The following is a 23,979-nucleotide window of genomic DNA, read 5'->3' as shown; positions in this document are numbered from 1 at the left end:
TCCATCAAGCCCCCTCTACAAGCAGTTCTAATGGCTGGTTACCCTCATATAGAAGAATTGCATTTATCTAGCTTTAACTCTTATCTCCTGATCTCCTTCTATGTGAGAACAATAGATTAACCAGCCCCTTGTTATCTATTTGATATCTTTCTTCCTAGAGAGATACTTACACACCAAGATTGAGTCCTCTTGGATGTCTCAAACAGAAATTTGGATGGCACAAATTTTAAAGTCTGATTTTCAGATATCAAACGGTTTTGGCTTTTCTCTGCACCCTCTCCATTTTTGCAGAATAGTTTTAAGTGCAAGTATTGTCATTGTCTGCTTCACAGAGCACTCAGTTCAGGCAACTCAAAAGGAAACACATCAGCACCATCTCAAGAGGAGAAATAACAACAACAGTGGTTGTCAAACATGAATTGAAGGGGTTAAGGCAATTCTAACAAAGAATGAAAACAGAAATTGGGTTGTGGTATTTCGAAAGTGATGTGCCATTCACCTTTAGGTTTTCTCAGGATAAAACTCCACTGTGGAGGGAGTTGTGCTGGAAGCACAGGGGCACATCAAGTCAGCCCTAATCTGGCCAGGTTGGACAGGAACAGCACACACAGACTCATGAGACGGCTGCACAAATTCAGTCTGAGCCTTTAGTTTGGAAGCAGAAGTGCTACTACCACTCATCACTGGCATTGTCAAATTAAAATTATTTGTGCTGGAGCAGCCAAAACTGGTGCTAATGCAGGTACTTTTGTGTTTTATGGTGTGGTTATTCACCCACCTGAAAGCCAAATATCACAGCTGGGAGGTTCAAGCTCCCACAGTGGCCATAATCCCTTTTTTACATGGGATGTGTGTCACCAATTCAAGGGTCACCAATTGTAATCATAGAAAAAATTGGTGCTTGAATTTTCCTGGCAGATGAAGCACACACAACTCATCAAAAGTAGAGACAACTACATTTTAGAAGTTTTTAATTCCCATCCCTGTTCTAAGAAGGATCGTTTGCTACAACAACCAGGGCTTCACCCCTAGGACACACTAGGGAAGAATTACACAAATAAAGAGGCACTAAAATCCCTTCCCTACACCTAGGCCAGGCCTGTCTGTCACCCAAAACAGAAAGAACAGACACAAAAGCTGTCCAGATGATTCCAAAGCAATTTCCAGGTCTACTGTAAAATCAGCACTGATAATTTCAGATCGCAGCCTGACACTGGTATGTTTTAGAACTGGGGTACAGCGGCATTACCTTCCACCCAGCAATTATAGTTTATATCTGTCTGCAAGATAAATTCCTCCAGCCTAACCCACCAAAACTGATGAGCCACAGCTTGTTTCAAAGGAAGGAGGACTCTGCATCTCTAGGGGCTGGGGAGATACCCCTGCCCAACCTAGAGACTGAAGAACAGCAGAATTTTGGTGTTTTTTAAGGGAGATAGATGTTTCGCAAGCTCATGTGACAGGCTCTGAACACAGCAGTGCTGCAACATATTTGAAAACGAGCCTGGCTTGTTCCACCTTTCTGAGCTCTCAGCTCTCTATTGTAACAGATGACACAATTAAAAATAGAAAAAAAAAAAAAGATGTGGTCTCAGGAAGGATTGGAATGTATCTGTGCCTGTTGGATGGAACATATGGCGGAATATTTTTACATCTTTTAAGGAGCTGTGTGTTGGACATGTGCTGCTGCTCGTGAGATGCAGCAGCAGAAAAGCTGCATTAATATTTGCTCCCTGACAAGAGGAGCTGCCAGGGGCTGTGGCCATGCACAGGAATCATCAGCAGGACAGCACAGAAGGCACCAGGAAAGCTCTCATTTTACTCACCATTGGAGTTAATTCGGAAGACATTAGCTGAAGTCTCCTGAAAAAGTTCCTGCAGCTCACTGGGATCAATCTGAGTGGCTGTGAGGAGAAAAACAGGAAAAAATAAATTGTTAATGCTGGACACCACCAATCACTTTGAAAGGGGGATGGTGCTTTCAAATGGGATGTAGATTCCTGCTTGCTGCAGAAATTTAGCCCAGGTAGGGTGGTCTGATGCTGCTTTACACAGGGCCTGGTGGTGGAACTTGGACTGGACAGACAAACCCAGCACCACCAGGACAATGAAGATGCTGCTGCAACACAGTGGATGCAGCCCACATGGACTGAGATGGCATTTGTAGGGATTGTCAGCAACCTGAATACAAATAATTCCATAAATCCTCATTTACCAAGTGGGAGTATCAGAACCACGAGTGAATGAGAAACGCCAGTGCCAAGTGATGGCCAACCAGCACTTTCCATAGCAGGAGAGCCCACAGCAGGTCCTGCCTGTGGAAAAAGCAGTGAGGAGGGGGCACCCGCTCTGTGGGGTCAAAGCTTTTGGGGCAGGAGGGAACTGGGAGCTCAGTGGGATCTCCACACATTCCTCTCCTAACCCCAAGAGAGGTTCCTCTTCTTCTCATTCCTTCCTGATAGCTCAAATGCAAGGGACAATGTATCAGTGTCAGAACTTTTTACTGCTAGTGCACAGAAAAATTCTCACAACTTCATTCCCAAGGTCCTCACGTTAGCCAAGGTATTCAAATCTGCCCACTAAGGAGAACACTGAAGTGAGGGTTTGAATATTTTGGGGTTTCAGGTTTGGTGGAAATTGGGGAATTGGGGTGGGGTATTTCTTGGTTGGTTGTATTATTATTATTACTACTATTATTATTATTATTATTATTATTATTATTTTGCTGTTTTGGGGCTTTTTGTTTGGTTGGTTTTGAGGGTTTTGTTGTTGTTTTTTTGTTTATATAGGATTTTTCTGGGTTTTTTTTTTGGTCAGGTTTGGTTTTTTAGCTTCATTTCCCAACTTTAAAAAACTGAAACTGTCCCCAACTTATCCACAGTTTGATCACCCCCAGAGAAGGAGTCATGTGCTGGTGGGCTGAGCTATGCTAGAGAATCACAGAATATTTTGGATTGGAGGAGATCTTAAAAATCACCCAATTCCATCCCCCTGCCATGGGCAGGGACACCTTCCACTATCCCAGGATGCTCCAAACCCCATCCAGCCTGGCCTTGGACACTTCCAGGGATGGGGCACCCACAGCTTTTCTGGGCACCCTGTGCCAGGGCTTCCCCACCCTCACAGGGAAGAATTTATTCCAAATATCCAATCTAAATCCACCTTCCTTCAGCTTAACACCATTAATTATGGCTGTATTAAGCCCATCTCAGAAAGTAAAGATACATCACACAAATAAGCTTTAACCAGGCATTTCAATTTTGATTGATCACAGCCACCAGAGAAACACTCATTTGTAGCAATGTCTTTTTCACCAGTTTTATGCTGCAGCTTTCCAGATGATTTTTTTTTTATCCTGCCCCTCCCACCTGTGCCAGCTTTTTTGGGTTTCCCAGAAACTTTGGTCACATCCTGAAGCATCTCAGAACCTGTCCACCCAGCAGAGTCCAACAGCCCCTGTTATCCCCCAGCTGCTCCTCTGAGGTGAAGCATCTCAGGCTCAAACAGGAGCTGAGATTCATTTATTTAAGTCGGCAGACTGGAATTCTGACTTACTCTGCATCCCTTCACCAGATTTCCCTAAGCTGCTAAAGCACCACACGCCCAACCTGCACGTGCCAGAGCAGAAAGACAACGATGGAGCAAGGCAAAAATGAGGAAAATTGGGCAAAAGGAGAAGCCTGCTGGGAGCACAGCTCAGGTTAGGGCTGAGGATGCATCTCCCAGTGCTGGAGGAGCAGCTGCACATCCAGAGAGCAGAATTTCCACTGCTCCTCGCACTCACTGAGATGGCTCAGCCCCGTAACAGCTGTAAATAAAGTCATGGATCAGCCAGTCAGTATGACACAAATCCAGGGTATTAAATGCTGTTTAATCCAAATGCACAGGGCCTCATTGCTGGAGATTTTCCCACTCTTCGATTCCTGCAGTTTCTCCTAGATCAGCTGTCCCAGACACTCCTTTCCTTTGTTCTATTGTGACAGTGTTCACAGGGGTCTTAGGATGAGGAAGAGACGAGGATCTGACTCCATGTTTCAGAAGGCTTGATTTATTATTTTATTATATATATTATATTAAAACTATACTAAAAGAATAGAAGAAAGGATTTAATCAGAAAGCTAGCTGAGAATAGAAAAGGAAAGAATGAATAACAAAGGCTTGTGTCTCAGACAGAGAGTACAAGCCAGCTGAGTGTGATTGGCCATTAATTAGAAACAACCACATGAGACCAATCACAGATCCACCTGTTGCATTCCACAGCCGCAGATAACCATTGTTTACATTTTGTTCCTGAGGTCTCTCAGCTTCTCAAGAGAAAAAATCCTAAGGAAAGGATTTTTCATAAAATGTGTCTGTGACAGTTCTATAGAGGAGGCTGCAGAAGAGCTGAAATTAGTGTGGGCTCCCCTGTCCCACTCATTAAAGTCCAGCTCTCATTAAATCCCTGGCAAAAGAGCAGCACAGGAAAAGATTTTTAGGTCTTTACAGACTGTGATTACCCCATTTTAGGAGGTTTTTATATTGGATTTTTAGGGTGCTAACATGTTCCAGAGAAAACTGGTCTGCACATTTTGGGATAGAACTCATTTTGGATTGGTGGGGTTTTTTTTTTTAACTTCTTTTTTTATTCTTTCTTTAGAAACACTAAATTTTCCTCAAAAGATTTTTATCCTTGCCCAGTGATCCTGAATCTACATGCACTGAGGTACTGAGCAAAGCCCCAGATGAACCATGAAGCAACCAAACCAAGGGTTGGGAGTTCAACTGGAATCACAGCTGGGAATTAAATCCCCAAATAATCCAGATTGCAGAATCCAGAGTGCTCCCACATGGGGACACTCCTGCCCAGCCTCCAGCAGGTGCCTCTGGAGTAATTTCAAATGCCAAAGTCACAACAAGAGTCAAAATGAAACATCTCAAACATTGCAAAAGGCAGGAAAAGCACCAATTTCACTGAGAAGGAAACACAGAGCAACGCTGAGAGCCCGGAGTTGTTCCATGAAGTTAAAAACTACCAAAGAATTCAGGTGCTAATTTGGGAGGGTGAGATTTATTTATATTTGTTGGTGCAAGATCAGTTTTCTCACCCTGTGCCACAATTCCCTAATGGGAAAGAGACAATGCATGTGGATCATACTCTGAAATCATGGAAATAATTCATTTTTTAAGCCTCCACGTATTCATTGTAGTCAAAATTATATAAATGGAAGAGGACTGTGAGCTTACAAACTCCTCCTCAAAGGCCTCTCAGTCCACACCTATCCAACAGCAACCACAATCACTCTCACATCAAAAAAAATGCAAATTAAACCCAAAAAAAACCCCAACCAACAAAACAAATTAAACTTTTGTCCAAAATTTCCAAACAGTTACTTTGAAAATGCAATTCAAGGAGAATGTTTTTTTCCTGAGAAGATTGCACTGTATCTGGCTTGCAGTTTCCTGCCCCTAGACTTTTTATTTCACGTCACAGCATGCTGCCAGTTCTGGCTTTTATTTCGTTTTTATTTTGCAAAAAGAAAAGAAAATAGTAACAAGGAAGGCTGTTTTAACTACTCCAATTTCAAGCTCCAACACATCAAGCCGAGATGTTGTAACTATTCATGGAGGATGCAGCAGCTCAAGCAGACAAACAGAACAATTTAAAAAACAGCAGCAGAAAGCAAAGCAAAACTGCCTCTGTGCTACCAAGCCAAGGAAGAAAGACCAAGACTGAGAAGTAAAGTGGATGTGAAGTCTGATAAAAAATTAAACATCTTTGATTACATCAAGTGAATGCTTAAATATTATGATTCCCCAAGAAGGATTAGGAGGTTTCTGATATGCAATAAGTGATGTTATGCATTAAATACATGCCCTGACACTAAGAGAGTTCAGGGACACAGCTGGGAAAAAATGACTTTTATTTGCACTGGGATTCCTCAAGGCTGTGAAGGCTTTACAGTGGATGAGTTACAAAATCCCAGATGCAAATGGTTTCTCCTTTACTTTCTGAACTGGATAATTTAAAAAAAAACAAAACATTTGTACTGTTTCCAATTATTTTTCCAGGAAAATCCCCTTGGATCCCGGGACAACCCAACTTCCTCTGCAATCAGTTCAACCTCCTCCTTGCCTAGAATATACTGATTTCCTGCTGTATTCATTGCTGTTATATTTATTTTTATTCATAGAAATCACAGAATGTTTAGGGTTGGAAGGGACCCTAAATATCATCTGGTCCTGCCACCATGGGCAGGGACACTTTCCACCAGACCAGGTCACTCAAACTCCCATCAACCAACTCCTAAAGCAGCAGCAAACAATGGCATTTCTGATATTTGCCTATTTAATTTTCCTTTAGTTTGCCTGAAACCTCCCCAGGCACCCAGGTAAGTGAAAGAGATAGAAAAAAGAGTTTTTCAATACCTGCTCTGCCAAAGCAAAGTGTGTCACAAGACCTCAGCTGTGAGTGGGACCTTGAGAAAATTTGTGATTTAGGTGTGGAGTTTTAGCTCAGAAATTTCTTCCTCTGGACAAAAATCTGTGAGGCTTCAGCAAGTTTAAATCCAGCCATGCAGCATCCCTCACACCCATCTGCTGGGCAGGGGCATCTCAGACCTCTGTGTCACCTGTGTCACTCTGGATCAATGCAAAAAAGGAGGAAAAGAAAAAAATGAAAGAAAAAGGAAACTGAATCATGGAATCAGTTAGGTTGGAAAAAACCTTTGAATCCAACAATTAACCAAGCACCACCACTGAACTCTGTGTCTTGAGTGTCACATCTACACATCTTTGAAATATCTCCAGGGATTTTCACTCAGTCATTTCCCCTGACACCCTGTTCCCATAACTGATGACCCTTTCATTGAAGAAATTGTTCCTAATATCCAATACAAACCTCACCCTGTGAATCTTGAGGCCATTTCCTCTTTTTCTACCATTTCCTACTTGGGAGAAGTGACAGACCCCAGCCTGGCTGCAATCTCCCTTCAGGGAATTGTAAGGAGTGGTTGAGAAGTTTAAAAATCCATGCAAGCCTTACACATGACTTTTGCAACCACTATTTCAGAGAATACTCAGAGTGTATCACTTTCCACGATTCAGAGCAATTATAATCTTTAATTCATCACAATTTTGTCTACAGGAGACAACTCTGGGTGAGGAATGGACAGTGGAGGGATGTGGTGTCTGCTCTTGGAGCAAAATAGAACCCAAGGACAAAAATAGACCCAAGCACCACCAGCAGCAGCTTTGGTAGGGAAGAAGAAATCCCAGCAGAATTTATTTCAGTTCCTCTTTAGGACAAGCCAAATACGATGCCTGACCAGGCTTATAAGGTCTTGTCTGGAGTGAGCTGGATAAAATTAATATAAAATTAATGTAAATGGGAATTGCTGGAGGTCCAGGACAACACTCATGGCAAAGGAACCTACAGGAACATCCTTTCACTTAATGTTAATGAAAAGCACCCGTGTTTGCCACGTTAATCTTCCTTTCCTATTAATTATTTCACACTAATTTGGAGCTCCTAATGGCTTTTCTGCAGCCAGGTGAAGTCAATTCCCTCCCTGAACTCAATTTTGTGGCAAACTCAAAATAACCTATAAGTTGCAAAGAAGAAGCAGCTGTAATTAAAGTAACTCAGATAAAATGGGGGAAAAAAGGAAAAACAGGACAAGAATTTGATCTTTCTATTTACAATACCTAATGTGGCTGTAGCAAAGCAACTCAGCACCTCAAACTGCCATGGATTTATCACCAAAGCACCACCAAGAATTATATCTGTGGTCTGGTAAAGAAAGTCACAGATTTCCTGCATCTCCTCTGCTTTGAAAGCTTTAACTGAGGCTACAGCATCATCCTTTGCTGAAGAAACTCCCACAGAAAATTACTTGGTCTCCAATCTCCTCTTTTGTGCCATGAAACACCTGCAAGGAGTAAAAAAAGCAGGCAGGAAGCAACCTGCTCACTCTGATTTCAAGCCATCCATCCCAAATCCTGAATTTACCTCCAGCAGTAGGGATTCAAACCCATCACACCCAGCCCTGTGGATTAACCCTTTCACAGCTGAGCTGAGTGGATGAGTCTCATCCATCCAGCATCTTGTTCCTCCTCCGGGACCACTCAAGCCATTGCAAAGCTTCAGTTCCCCCCTTTTCATACCATTATCCAAGAGAATAATTCCTCATTGAGAACTGAGATCCACAATGAGAGCCATGAAATGAACTCCAGGGAGAGGAAAAGGTTGATTTTTGGCTGCTGGCCAGAGAGGAAAAGAGATTTGCTCTGGAGAAAAAAATGTGATAAATTCATGTCTTTATTTTAGTTTTTACACAAGAGTGGGCATTAAAGTGAAAAGGTGGAAGAAGGTGAAGGAGGCCAAGGACAAGAAAGAGTAAAGAGAAAGAAGCAGATTGTCATGTAAGGAAGAAAATGCAAAATGCAAGAAGTGATGGGGGTACAGACACCTGCACCCACCCCAGACCTTTCCGCCCTTTAGTCCCCAATACTCAAAAGCTTCCCAGGGTGTTCCTCCCTGTGGATTCTCTGGTGTCTGATCCCATTTTCCACACAACCCTTGGTTTCTTCCACTGCCAGAACACTGTTTTAGTCTTCCACTGCCTTCCCCTTTCATATAAACCACAGGAACCTTGATTCTCCTCATCACCTCTGCTCTCCTGTTAACACTGGTCAGAAAAACCTTCAACAAACACCAGGACAGAAAGGATTGGTCAAGGACAGGTTTGAACAAAGTTATTTTCCTCAAAACAACTAGCTTAAAATAGAAAAGGAAATGGAAGAGAATGAAAGAATCATGTGTACTGTGAAGTTGCTCCTGGTGTGCAAGCCTGGGAGGTTTTTATTTCCTGCTGATGAAATTTGAGCGAAATAAGTGATAAAGGGAAATGTAAGCAAAAATCACACTCATCAGGCAATGTGATTTTCATCAGTGCTGTAAAATGTGAGGCTGTTCCACATGGAAAAGCTCTGAGGCTCTTTGGTACAGATTTGTCCAAAAGGGCCTGGGTCTCCTCAGCACGGCCACAGCACAAAGAGGGGGCACATTTGGAATTACAGGTGTGAAAATTGGGATGAATCTGGTGTTTGCACCAATCCTCCCTCAAAGCCCTCCTCACACAGCAGGGTCAGTGTTTCAAGAACTCAATTCCCCATGGGTTAACTCAAGGTCTCTGTTTGCATTAACACTTATAAACTCTTGTTCTCTTTTCTTTTTTTTAACTTTTTTAATCATCTTCCTGATTTGTCCAAGTTCCCTCGAACGTACAAAATACATTTTTCCTGGTTTTAGAAATGAAGTTTTACCTGAAGGCAAAATTCCTGTCAGCTGGAAGAACATGTTTCATCCCACCTATCTAAAAGGGAGAGGTGTTAAGTAGTGAAGTACCTGCCTACTTCTCCTCTCCCTAAGGGAAAACAAATAATCAGAATTGATTGAGTTGGAAGAGACCTACAAGGACCATTGAAGTCCAACTCCTGGCCCTGAACAGGACAATCCCAAAATTACATCATATGTCGGAAAGCATTGTCCAAAAGCTTCTTTGCCTCAGACAGGCTTGGTACTGTCCTTGTGCCCAACCACCCTCTGGGTGAAGAAACTATTCCAAATATCCAATAAACCTCCCCTGACATGATTTCAGACCATTCCCTCAGGTCCTGTCACTGGTCACCAGAGAGGAGAAATCAGTGCCTGCCCTTCCATTTGAAGGACATTGCTCCCACCTCACTTCCCCACCAGATAACACTCCCAGAAAAAATTACAGAGAAAATGAAAGTAAAACCAACACATCTGCTTTCACTGAATAGATTTTTTTTCCCTTGAAAGTCCTGCCACAGCTACAGCAAGTTGGCCAGAGGTTTCATAATCTCTAAGCTAAATTAAGTTCAGGCCCTAAATTCAATGAGGGGATAAGACCAAGGAGGCAAAGCAGGCAGGGAGAACCATTTCAGGTTGGTAAGGACCGTACCTAGGGTCCCATTTTTGTCTTGGGCTCTCTGAAACAGTCTCAATACCTGAACCTTTTCTAAACCTCTAAATTTACACTTAATTAACACATTCCCAGAGAAGTTGGTGCAGTGTCCCCATAATCAATGCTCCTGGTAGAGCTTGCAAGTTTTAACTGGAGCTCAGCATGGTTCTTTCTAGGAAAAGCCTAGAAAATAAAATACAAGAGAAGCCTTGAATACAGAGACAATACACATTTCTGAGAGAAATAATAAATACATTGCCTATCCCAAGGGAAGTCTAGGAAGCCAAGGAAAAAGGTTATTCAGGCAAAAGTTTCCCATGTAATTAAGGCTAGGGAAGTGGCACCAAAACTTGTCAGCCTGGCAAGTGTCTGTGCCCTTGGTGGCACAGCAGGCACTGCAAGGGACACTCCAGCCATGGAGAATTATCCCTTATGGAATTCTAGAAGGTAAAGGGTGGGAATTAATTAGCACTAAAAGTCAACTTCAGAAATTAAAGAAAATACAGGATTTAGAAAGTCTGTCCCGAACAACCTAGCTGAGGATAAAGGCTGCACACAATTCCTGCACTCCCATTTAAATCAGCGAAGAGATGAGTTTTGTCCTAAACCACTTAGAAGGAGCATAAAACCCAGAAGTGCTTTGCCTAATTCCCATCTCCACCATGAGGGAAACAGCCCCATGCTATTCCAAACACAGCACCAAGTCCTCTGCCACAAAAATACAAACCTCTGTGTACCCAAGAGCTGGTTCAAAGAGAAAAAGAAACATTAGGAAATGTTAGAGATCCATGAGGCACTGGCATAAGTTGCCAGGAGAAGTTGTGGATGTGTAAGCCATGGAAATGTTCAAGGAAAAGTTGGATGGGACCCTGAGCAACCTGTTGTAGTGGAAGGTGAGTTGGAACAAGAGGATTTTGAACGTCCCATCCAACCCAAATGATTCTATGGTTCTATGATTATCTTTTCACAGTGCAATCAAGATTCAATAAGATTTGCTTTGCATTATTTCTGGTTAAGATGTTTTTGTTCACTTTGGTTTCCTTCTTTAGCAAATATGCTAATAACAAACTGCTGAAGAAGAAAGGAAAAGACTCTCCAGTGAATAGCACCTCACCTGGTGTGCCCAGGACAGCACACACAGTGCCAGAGTCTCAGCTCAGGTACGAGTGTGGCCAAGGAAATCTGCAACTGTGTTAAAATCATAGAAATCATAGAAGGGTCTGTGTTGGAAGGGACCTTAAAGATCATCCAGGTCCAACCCCCTGCCATGGCTGGAGAAATGTGTCAGCAACTCACTGTTCAGCTTTGCCAAGCCTTTGGATCCATGTCCCTGAGGGTGCCTCTCCAACTTTCTCACAGCAGCCACAAACAGCCTCCCAAACCCACCCATGTGCTACTGAGGAAATAAAGGGAAATATCCAAACTGTTCCTAGAGCCAGCCCTGAGACAAACACTGTGCCAGACCATGCCCTGACTCTTGGCCAAGTGGAGAGGCTCCTCCTTGGGGACACCACACATTCCATGAGCCCAGAGTGAGCAATTAGCATCCCTGCCCAAATTCCCTCCAGTTCTAGGGGTGGATTTTGCAAGTGAATGGCAAATCCATGACCAAATTCCTGGAAAATCAGCAAGCACAATCTTGACAAGGTGCAGAGAACTCCCAGAGAGGATCAGAAAGAGCACAAGAAAAAGCTGTTGGCACAAGGTGTTACTCAGAAGATGAGCTGCACTCCATTGTAAAAGCAAAGGGCTGGATAAAGCAGACATGCTGCTTCCAACTCATGATGGGGAGGAAAACACTCAACAAAACTCAAACAAAACTTCCAACCAAACAACAAACTTTGCTACATTACTACCCTAACTGTTTATTTCAATTTATTATTAACAAGTTCCATGCTTTTGAAAAAACACTAGAAATATATCAGATATTTTTCCCAGCAGAAAGTGACAGTTTGTGCTTCTCACTCTTTTCTTCCCAAGCTTGTTAAAGATGCCAGACAACAACATCAGCCTTCAGCACAAAACCTGACATTCCCTACATCTGCATTAATGCTGCCAGAGAAATCTGTTCTCATCCTATGCTCCTGCTTAGGCAGCAGGGAACAAAAACTAAAAGCAAAAAAAAAAAAACCCCAAACCAGCGTGGAAAAAAAAAAAAAACCCAAACAAACACACTGCCTTCTAATTTCTAAGAAAAACAGCAGCTCCTGTTGGTTTAGTGGAAGGAAATGTCAAAGACTCACGAGGCTGTTACTAAAATAAAGAGCCCATCACTTCATGGGGGCAGCACAATGGCTAAAAGTGACTTGAAGGTCAGGCGAGGTTGGCAGCCCGTGGGGAGGGAGCTGGTGGGATCCTCAGCCCTGTTCCACCTGCTTAAACTCTCTGTAAAATGAACAAAATAATTCAGAAAACTCACACTTTCACCACGGGAATCCACACAGGCTGCAGTGCTCTTCTCCAGATAGGAGAATTAGGGGAAAAGCTGGTTTTCTGTGATGGTGAAATGCAAAATAGACTTCGGATTTTAAGCAAAATTTTATGGAGAATAAATGCAGAGCAGAGCTGGGTAGTGAATTTAGAAGCTGCTAATTTTGGCAGTGTGGAAATTTTGGTTTTGGTTGGACAGTTTTACAATTAAGAGTTTTTTCTCCATTTTTAAGCAGTGGGGAGACAAACTTTAAAAGATTTTGCATAATTCTGATGTCTTACCAAGGTGCAGTTAAGTCCCTTCTAAATGAAAAAAAATCACTTTGTTTTTGGTATTGTTTTTTTTAGTATTATTTTTGCTGGTAGTGGATTAGGATATAGTTAAAAGGACAATTCATTTTTGATTGAAATAAATCAATGTACTGGAAAATAGCAATTAATTTTTGAAATATCCCTATCAAATCCTATTGCTTCTTGCATTTCAAGATGGAAAGTCTAATCATGTTCCCTCCTTCATGCTCCAAAGCAGTGGCAAAAGCAAGCATTAAGGCAGTGTCTGCCTGAATTTTTGAAAAGAATACCTAAGTCATTAAAAAAACCAAAAAATGCAATTTAAGGTATTTGACAGTTTGTTTCATTTTTTAATACTGATGCTGTATGAGGATATAAATCAAACCTGAGTGAAAGCAAGTTTTGTTTGTACTGCCATGTTCCTGGGATAGTCTGCAGTCCTGTGTTAATGCAAACACAAACAACAGCACCAACAGGATGAGAAAATGTAAAGGAATTGACTGGAAAAGCAAAGTGGAAATGATTAATCTTACACTTGCTGCCTGAACTGTTGGGAGTGTAACGTGAAAACAGCCAGCAAAAAAAGATGAAGAATCCAAATATTTTTGAAATGTCGTTATTTAAAAATTTATTGGTGGTATAAATCACAAAATACTCTTTTTATTTTTAAACTGGCACTTAATCAGCCTCTCTTCTGGTCTTATTAATGAACTCAGCACTAATTGCCTTAGAAAATATCTTTTTAAAGATTCAGGCTATTAATGACAAGATGGAGATGATTTTTTTTTTTCCCTGATTAAGTCCATGTGATGCAAGTGAGTGGTAGCAGAAGAAACCATCCCTATGAACAAAAAAGAGAAATCCTATAAAATATTACCTTGCCATGACTTTCCAGATGAACAAACACATCCCATTGGGATGGGACACTGTGAATGCTCCATCCCTGGAAGTGTCCAAGGCCAGGCTGGATGGGGCTTGGAGCAGCCTGGGACAGTGGAAGGTGTCCCTGCCCATGGCAGGGTTTGGAATTGGATGATTGAAGTTCCTTTCCAACCCAAACCATTCCATGATCCAGCTAAATGGATATTTCTACAAAGTGGAAGGTGTCCCTGTCCATGGCAGGGTTGGAACTGGATCATTTCTTTCCAACCCAAACACAGGTAAATGGGTATTTCTACAAAGTGGAAGGTGTCCCTGTCCATGGCGGGGTTTGGAATTGGATGATTTAAGTTCCTTTCCAACCCAAACCATTCCATGTTCCAGCTAAATTGATATTTCTACACTCCCTGTAAATAGGATGCTGGACCCTCAAGTTTGTTCCAGAGTCAACACTTGTTGCAGCACAAAGCTGTAGAATTTCAAGTGCAGAAAATGCCTTTTCTTCTCATTTTCTTTTTCTTCATAACTTTCTTTGTAACTCAAAATTCAGGCCATTTCAAGGACACAGAAGAAAAATTGCTCCCACAGTAAGTAAAACCAAAAATCTCAGAGAGACCTTGCAGAGTAATTGAGACCTGCATGAAGAGTTTTCACAAACTAAAAGCCCTGGAGAGATGGAGTGAGATCTGGGATGACAGGACAGCAGAAATTGCTGAAACAGAGACAAAGTGGATGCAATGGAAAGTAGCAATGGAGCAATGCAACAGCTGGCACCCATCTATGGGAAGAAGAGGTTTGTGCATGGGTAATGTTGTAAATGCTGGAGCAGATTTCCCAACTCAAAGTTCCAACTGATGCACCCTCATCTTCTGGACAGCTTCAACTCTCCATCAAAGAAAAAAAAGGACAAGGTAATTTATTAGACATTTTAAAAAGAAATGAAAAATGTTAATACACCCCTTGCCATTTATTGGGAATCTTTATCATGTTTAAATAAGAAAACCATACTGCTAATTCATGCATCATACTTTATATACCTTCTCAGCATTACTGAATAGAGGAAGGAAAATTACTCTTGTTTGCTTAAGATTAACCATAATAGAAACCATCTGGCTCCAAGAATCAGCTCTTTTGGAAGAAATCATAAAACCTATACAGGGTTTTATAATCCATATGTACCAGACCCCATACGTCGTTCAGGAAGATGAAGTGCCATCTGCTAGAGCTTCTGGAAGTCTCCTGGGATTGTTTCTGTGGGACATTTGATGTGGATCTGGCCACTCACAGCTTATGGAATCTGCAGCTGGTCAGCAGAGGTTGTAGCGGTGGCCATAGGATGTTTCTTGTTACACAATTATTGCTGTAGTTATTCCCTGGAAAGGAAGGACTGGCACAGGAGGCACCAGCTCAGCTGCCTCTCCCTGGGATTCACATGGACCAAATTTTGATTTCTCAGATCCTGAGCAAGCTGCTGGCCAGCCCTTTTATTGTTCCTCACAGTGAAATGGTCAATGTGGGGAAACATTTTACAGGATTAGTCATTTATTTTTTGTACACATTCACTCAGGAACAGTGTGTCCCCATGTACCAAGGGAGGAGTAGAGGAGAACATCGTCTTACTGCCATGTATTGCATAGAAAAAAACATTACTTTGCTGTTCCACAGATGATTTCAGCTATAAACATTGAGTTGTAGAATGGTTTGGGTTGGAGGAGATGATAAAAATCCTCTTCTTCCAACATCTTGCCATAGGCAGGGACACCTTTCACTATCCCAGGTTGCTCCAAGTCCTGTCCTGCCTGATCCTGGACATTTCCAGGGTTGGGACAGCCACAGCTGCTCTGGGAAACCTGTGCCAGTGCCTCATCATCCTCACAGTAAAGAATTTCTTACTCATATCTAATCTAAATCCATTCTCCCTTGTCCTCTACACACCCTTATAAGAAGTAATATCACAGACCTGTTACTGTACAAGGAAACCTCTAACTCAGCACAGCAACACAGCCCTAAAGGGACAGAGCTAAAAAATAAAATTCAAGTAAAAGAGAAGTTCATTAGAAGTTGTGCAGAGTTACAGAGGAAATGGAGTTTCTCCATGTATGATGTGATTTGGACAATGAGCTTTATGCCCACACTTGCACACAAAAGAAAAGGACTATATGGGAGTTACCATTAATTTGACATTATTGAAGTGTCCTCTGCACCTTTGTAAAGCAACAATATCCCTTCCTCATGGGTAAACCAGCAGCATTTACACTGCACTGGGGCTCAGCCCCATGTTCAGGAGGACTGATCCACCCTCAGGGTCAACTCTGCCTTCAGCTTCAAGACAAAAAGTGGCTTTTTTGCTGTTTAATTCAGCAGAACTTTGCTCTGTTCCTCATTCTCAGCAGGAGTCATTAAATATCTGCAGACCAGATTTTGCTCTCCATCTTAATTGAAAAGACTCTATTATATACTTGAACACAGACTTTCTCCCTTTCTTTCAAAATAAAACTGAGACGTGGCTTGAAGTATTTGCCTAAAAAAAAAAATAAATAAAAAATTCCACGGCATGATGATACTGATGAGTATGAGAAAGTGGAAGTGACAGGAAACTGATGAAGAAAAGGCTGAGTTAAATTTTTTAGACAACTGGTTTATTAGCTGAAGCATTCTGGTTTAGATCAACAGACACAAATGCCAAACCCAGTAAGCTGGTTTCAGCTGAAAGACTTTTTCCTTCCTCCCTTTACCATCGTTGAAGCAGCCCCTTGCAAGCTTTCAAAGGGAAATGTTTTGATGTTTTGACATTTTGAACTGAAACACGGTGTTCTCAAAATTTGCCCATATTTAAAAAAATGAAATAGCAGAAAATTAGAAAAAAAGAGGGCTTCCCCCAAATACTTTAGTTAGTGCAAGTCTTCTTTCTTTTTTTTTTTTTTTTTCATTTGCAGATAAGTTCTAAACATAATTGACAGCTGTTGGGAGGAAAAGCTTAACAAGTAAATAAGAATCATTTACATCACCCCCCTGAGTACCAGCACCACTGCTCATGCAGGGAAAAATGCATAAATGCATGTACAAGACATATCAAACAGGTGAAACCAAAATATATCTGAAAGGTTTTGGTTCCAAGAGCAAAGCTCGGGCAGATGTGCAACCTCCACAGGAGGGAATATTTTAATCCCTTTGGAACACATCAAGGAGAGAACCCTCAGGCAAATAATCATTTAAGGGTCAAGGAAGTAATTCTGTCAAAGAATCCAAGAAATGCCATTTTGAACTATTTCACGTCTGTTTTCCTCCTGTAGCCTCTCTTCAAATGTTATTGCCAAGTGCTACAGGAATTTTCTGACACTTATTCCATGACAAGTGATAGAACCACAGAATCACAGAATGGTTGGGGCTGGAAGGGACCTTAAAGCTCATCCAGTTCCATCCAGGACTGGGGCACCTTCCACCAGAGCAGGTTGCTCCAAGTTTCATCCAACCTGGCCTTGGACACTTCCAGGGATGGAAGCCACAGCTTCTCTGAGCATGTTGCTGCAGCTGAGGTCAAGGAAAACCCTTCCCCACACCTATTCCTATCAAATGCCCATAAAAGGGTTAACGCCTGGTTTCCAGCACACCTACAACCATTCCCTTCTGGGCACACCTCTATAAATAGTAAATGTGAACATGTGAGCAGGGTGCGGCCTGTCGTAGACATTTTTTCACAGAAATCCTTTCTTTCAGATTTCTGCATTTTCTGGGAAGCAAGGGCCTCAGAAAAAGAATGTAAACAATTATTATCAGCTGCTGTGGAATGCAACAGGGGCCTCTGTGATTGGTCTCATGTGCTTGTTTATAATTAACGGCCAATCACGGGAGCAACCTGGGGACAGAGTCCCTGGACACAACTTTGTTATAGATTCTTTCTTTTCTCTTCTTAGCTGTAGCAGCATCTGCAACTTCTCTCTTTATTCCATTTAGTTTAGTTATAATGTATTATGTATCATATATCAATAAATCCAGCCTTCTGATCAAGAAACAAGATTCACCGTCTCTCTCTCACCAGCAGCGACCCACTCAGGACGCTGTAATAGCGGCCAGCAGTGGCTCTCTGGATTTTTGTTGATGTTGGGATTGCAATAAGAAAATTCAATGTTCCAGCAGAAGGAACAGGGCTGCTGCCAAATCCCTGCTCCACCACCTTCCCTTGTGCTGGTTTTGCATCCACCAGCATTAAATGGTGGGGACAAAAGGTGGGGACAGCCTCTGGCTGGGACAGGGGACTCATTCACCCATGAGCCAATAGAGGCCACCTAATGGGGACCTTGGATGTGAGTCTGGGGATATCCCATCCCTGGAAGTTGTGGGTGTCTCATCCATCCCTGGAAGTTTTCACAGACAGCTGGATGGAGCTCTGAGCAACCTGGTCTAGTGGAAAGAGTCCCTGTCAAAGGCAGGGAACTGGAATCAGACAATCTTTAAAGTTTCTTCAAATCCAACCTATTTTATTTGTCCTTTTACCTCTTTTTGCCTCCTTTTTCTTTTCTTCTTTCCCTCAGCCTCTCAGTTGCTTTTCCCACCCACCACTTTTGAAGTCAGCAGCAGCTGCTGCCATGCAGAGCTGACAAAGCAGCTCAGGGAGACTGAGATGTGTCACATTCCTCCCTGGGAAAAATCCCCTCCTTGCTGCTTCTTAGGAAGAGAAGGCTGAAACAAAGGGATGCCCAAAACTGCCTCCATCTCTATTGCCAGGATGGGGCATCCCCAGGGCCTGTGGTCATCTACAGCAAATTTCAGCCCATCCATATCGCTGGCTGGGGGCTATTTACAGATCACAAATGGGACAGGGCTGCTGTGGAACGTGCCTTGAGCTGTTTTATTTTTCAGCATCAGTCTCATTACATGGTTATGACAATGGAAAGATGCCATCAGCTCACATCCCAGGCAGCAGACAAAGAACTTAATGTTACAACTTACTTTATAAGTTTTTTGACCAATCACACAAAGCAAAGGCATATTGACAGTAATTCCATCCAACCACTATAAGCACATGTACGTTTGGTTAAAACAATGCCTGCTTATTTCAAATACAATACCTGCTTGTAAGCCTTAAAACACAATGCACAGAGCCCCATTATTAAGCTTAGAACTTCTTAATTTCTTGCTAGATAAACTTTTCTGTAGCTTAGGGAGTTATTCTAGACAAGCGTTAATACACAAACCATTGTTCTATTTGTCCTTGCTTTTCTACAGTTTTAATAATTTTTCTGCTGACCTCTCTCATGGCTATTGCTTAGCTCTAATCACAGTTCTACTGTCTCTGAGGCCTGCCTTTTGCAGCTTTCCCAAAACCCTCTGATTTAGTAGATCCCACACATCCATTCTGGTCAGGCTTGAGCAGAGATCTTAGAATTTATAAACTCCAGAGGTTCTTTCCAACCTTCCCTCATTCTACAGCTCCTCAACAGACCACTCCTCTTCTTCCTTAAAATAAACAGTGATGAAGATCCAAGGAGCAGGAGCGCAGTGATTTTCTAGTCAAAGGTTGGATTTGATGATCTCAAAGGCTTTTCCCAGCCTTGATGATTCTGTGATTCTTTTGTGGTCATATCCTGCCTTTCTTCTTTCCAAATCCCTGCTCAGAGGGAACTGGCACTGGGCAGCAAAACAATCTGCAGGAAATCTGCTACACTGCTGCTGAAATGGGTAAAATTGTGCTTTTTAGAGGCAATAATTGATCCTCAAGTGGTCAGAAATTGCCTCCCACAGGTTTCCCATCATGTTGCAGCTCCCAGGTGTTATCCCCACTGGGCAACCACAAGAAAGATCATGTCCACCAGGTGGGACACATGGATCTGCTGGGGAACGAGATGTTTTGCAGGTCAAATTCTCCACTGCTGGTCTGCACTGGGTGAATGAACTAAAGGAAAGCACCAAGAAAACCACACTGGGTATGTAAAAGTCACAGTAGCCAATTCCTCCTGAAAACAGAAAATATCTCCCACTGGACACAAAGAAAAGACAGCTTGAAGCTCTTGAAGGATTGTCAAGAAGGGGGGGATCACCCCCTAATACCCATCCTGTTCCAACGAGTTCACAGCCTGGTTGGAAAGTTCAGCATGAGGTGATTTCCCCCAAAACAGGTGGAAACGAGTTTGGCAGCCTCACTCATTCTCCTATCCCACTCCCTGTGCTGTGCTAATTCCACACTTGAGATGGTTTAACCTCCCCCAGAGATGTGAGGAGGTCAATCAGCACTTCTGCTCCAGTTCATTGTACCCAGCAGCCCGAGCAGTTAGCAGCAGCTCCTTTGAGTGAGTTGATTTTATCAGAAATTCCTGCTGCAGCCTCTGTGCGTGCACAAACGCAGTCAAGGCTTCTATAATTAGAGCACACCGAGAGAGAAAAGCAATTTGTAAGGAGAATTACATCTCTAAAATGTGTCTTTCTCAGAAAGGTGCTGCCTGCATGTCTGGGGGGAAAAGCTTGAATATTCAGGAGGAAATTCTCTGTACTGGTGCCACTAGACATTAACGAAAAAGCTAATTGTTTTGGGTTTTTTTCTCACTGTGTAACAGTCCCAAGTCATAAAAAAAGCAACAAAACCCCACATAGGCACACACAGGTGCAAACTTGCACACACCCCTCCGTCATCTGTGCTTAGTCAGAGACAAGATACACACAAAATAACCAAAATATCAGCCAACAAGCTGAGCACTGTGACTGTGGATCTGTTTGCAGTGCAATGGCACAAGACCTACAGGGACAAACCTGGGGTAAATTTATACAGGTTGAGATTTATAACAGCAGAGTACGTGGCGCTTTTCACCACGCTGGTATTGGTGTTGCTCCAGAGAAATAGAATTTTGATCTACCAAATCCCACAGCATTTCTCTTCCCAAATATTTAAATGTGTCAAGATGAGCTTGCTGGGCAGTTGTATCTACCAGCTGCTGCTGGGTCCTGGGGATGTTCAGTCTGGAGAAAAGAGGGCTCAGGGGAGACCCCACTGCTCTCTGCAACTGCCTGGAGGCAGGTGTGGTGCTCAGGTGGGGTTGGACTCCCAGGAAACTCACGAGAGAAAAATGGGAAACCTCAAGGAGGTTCAGATCAGATATTACAAAATGTTTATTCACTGAAAGAGTGGCTCAGCATTGGAACAGGCTGCCCAGGGCAGTGATGGAGTCCACCATCACCAAAAGATGAGTCAACATGGCCATGGTGGTATTTGGTCAAAGGTTGGAGTTGATAATCTTCGAGGTCTTTTCCAGATTTATGGATTCCTTGGTTCTATAATTCCAAGAAAATGTTCCCACCCACAGCCAACCCAAGGCTGTTTGCTGGTTTGGTGCAGCCAAAATCACCTGTACAGCCCTGATCGGGCTCTCATCTGAGTCATTGGGGCTCCTTTTGTGTCCCCTTCCCTCCCCACAGACCCACAACAGGCACCCACAGCACCATGAAGCAGAACCACTCTGGTCTCTGACAAGAGATTTTGGGTTATTTTGGCAAACAGGAGGAAAACAAAACCTTACCAGACCATGGGCCATGGTCTGTGCAGGCTGGGGGCAAGAGCAGGGGAATGGTCCCAAGTCCTGGTCCTGCAACATCTGAAGCTCTCTCCCTTCTCCACTGGAACCCGGTCCCCTGTTTCTATGGAAAATCTCTGTGATCCTGCCTGCAAGACTGAGGGGAAATGGCAACTTTGGGTCTCAGTTGCAAGGATGATGCAAGGAGTTGAATATACATCAAATAATACTGCAGGAAGTTCTTTGCATGCAGGTAATTCAAAAAGACTGACAAAATAATCTCATGATCCCTTCCAGCTTTAAAATCCATGATTGTGAGAGCTGAAAGGCATGCCAGAAAAAATATATATCTAATGCTACTTAACTGTTAATGCCAAGGTTAGATGTATTTTTACCCAAGATGACTAAATAACAGAATTTCAAAACTTCCAGTGAAGTTTTGCACCTATAGACTGAGTAGGTGGAAAACAACTCTTTTAAAAGGAGCATCTTTGCATCACTAAAAGCACTCTCTGTCTAAATGGGCTGGAACTACATCTGGGGACTTCCATGCCATTGTCTTGAAATATTGTAAAAATAAAAATTTAAAAAAACAAGCTTCACAGACATGGAAAGTTAAAATTCTCGTACTGCCATTAAAAAGTTGGAGGCTTCTATCTCTTAAACAATAGTCAGCTTGTTTAAAGAACAGAACTCAAAGGACATTAGCAAGATTCATCTTGTTAATAATTCATTATCATTCTTTTCCTCTTTCATCAAAATGTAGGTTTTTACTCAGAAGGTTGCAATATACAGAGTTTTTGGAGACTATTTTTTCTTACCCTGTTTCCCCATTGAAAGTACACCAAGGTGATACTATGGCGCATTTGTGGTGGATTTGGCAGGGTTGGGTTTATAATTCGGCTTAAAAGTCTTTTCCAATTTTAAAAAATCTATGATTCTGTGATATTGGTCATTGGGTACAAATAGGTTACCCAGAAAAGTCATGGCTGCCCCATCCCTCGGAGTGTCCAAGGCCACCTTGGATGGGGCTTGGAGCAACCTGGGATGGTGGAAGATGTCCCTGCCCATGGCAAGGGGTTGGATGATATTTAAAATCTCAGGTCATTGTAGGATTTTATAATTAAAAAAAAAAAGCATTTGCTCTGTTGATGAAGGAGACACAGTCCCACATGCCCTGGGTGTATTTTGGTAATGGTAGAAAACAATTTCTGGCAGCTGGTGAGCTCTGAGATACCCAGTGACACAGAAGATCCTGCTGGGATCTGAACCCAGGTCAGATCTTAGCTGTGCCAGAGTTGGACAGCCTAAATACAGACCTGGTACAGCCCACAAAAATATGAGCATCAAATACTGGTTTTCTAAGAGAAAACCTATAGTGATGCCCTAAAAAGCCTGCAAATATTTCCTGTTCCTTGCTAAACTCTCATCTGACGGCTCCACCTCTTGACCCATCTCATGGAGGGCAATTTTCTTGCAGACACCTCAGACAGGGGATTGAGGATGGGGATGGAGGATGGGGATGGAGGACACTGAGCTGTGGAGGGCAGCACAAGGGAAATCTTCCTGAGTCAGGATGTTCACACCAGATTTGGGTCTGGAAGTGCTCCAGGTTGCTCTGAACAGCTTTTCCCCTCTCCCAGGGGGTCAAGAGCTGCCCCCATCCCTCCACCCAGCCAGAGCTGGCAGCGCTGCATTGAGCAGCATTCAATTAGGAGAGCTCCTTGCAAGCTGGGAGAGAGCTGAAGCACAGAGGGAGGAAGAAGCCAGCTCAAATAAATGGATAATTGCCATTTAATTCCCACGTATTAGATTTGGCAACACTCGCATTATGGTTAAGTCAATAAAGCAACTTTGACTTGAGCCTGATTTGAGGATGGGACAGAGCAATCAATCTGTCTGAGAGGAGCTGCCAGCCTTGCCAGGAGCCCTCAGGGTGGGGACAGAGGAAAAGCCACTGCCCCACTGCCATGTGGGCAGGGAAATGTGTGCCAACATGAGTGTTAAGCAATGTTCCCATCCATGCTCTCCCTAAATGAGGCAGTTTCCCTCATGGACAATGCATCCCCCTCTTCCTACACCTCACTTAGGCTGCACAGCACAATCCAGGACCTTGCTGGGAAGGTGTTGCTGTGCCAAGCTGTAGGCAGATAGAACATAAGTAAATAAAGGTAGTATAGAAAGTAATCTTACCCCAAAAGAGTTTCAGCTGAGCCAATAATAAAGGATTAGGAGCAGGCCTTTTGTTAACAGGCTGCAGCTGTAGCCAATAAGAAGAATGCTATAAAAGAGTGGATTGGTTGGCTGAGGAGGAGCTGGAGTCAGTTGTTACTGCAAGGATGAGTCAGTGCCTAGAGGAGATGTCTATGAGAAACATCAAGGAGATATGAAACTCTAGCAATACGGAACCCATGCAATATAATGATAATAGAACCTTTGTAATATAATGACAGAAAGTGGTGACCCCGACATGATTCAGGAGAAAAAGTATTTAAATAGTAAGCTATGTGACCCTGTGGATTTGGGGAAACAGGATTTGATTATATAACCCTGTGGATTTGGGGAAAAAGACTTGAATACTAAACTATTGGTAAAATATATCAATTGCAGCTATTAGTGTTTGTTAAATATGAGTATAAAAGATTTTGAAGATAAGTACTTTGTAAACTGAGAAAAGTTGCAAAACTGAACCAACACTCAAAAATATATATATATATTGATACTGTAATATGTTGTCTGAGCATCTGTGTAACTACTGGTTCTGAATGAAATATATGAATGTGTCATAATGTTAATTTATTTGAACATGTCCTTCCAGAAATGCTGCAACTCTGTAATTAAAAGAAAAAGGGGGAATTGTAGGGGGATAGAACATAAGTAAATAAAGGTAGTATAGAAAGTAATCT

General features: G+C 42.5%; 1 protein-coding gene across 4 annotated transcripts in view; it reads right to left on the bottom strand.

Annotated features, from left to right (window-relative positions):
• TSNARE1 (t-SNARE domain containing 1) overlaps nucleotides 1-23,979 on the bottom strand; it is a 470,571-nt gene that overhangs the window by 314,239 nt on the left and 132,353 nt on the right. For all 4 annotated transcript variants that reach the window (XM_054295392.1, XM_054295260.1, XM_054295195.1 and 1 more), the window contains exon 5: nucleotides 1,827-1,904. In XM_054295392.1, coding sequence (XP_054151367.1) covers nucleotides 1,827-1,904 — 78 coding nt within the window. The remainder of the gene's footprint in view (nucleotides 1-1,826; nucleotides 1,905-23,979) is intronic.

The sequence above is a fragment of the Melozone crissalis genome, unplaced genomic scaffold (genome assembly GCF_028551555.1).
Source record: "Melozone crissalis strain CALT ecotype California unplaced genomic scaffold, PUWL_Pcris_2 ptg000002l_1, whole genome shotgun sequence".
NCBI lineage: Eukaryota > Metazoa > Chordata > Aves > Passeriformes > Passerellidae > Melozone > Melozone crissalis.
The sequence above is the reverse complement of the archived record's forward strand: the minus strand, read 5'-3'. Positions and strand labels throughout refer to the sequence as shown.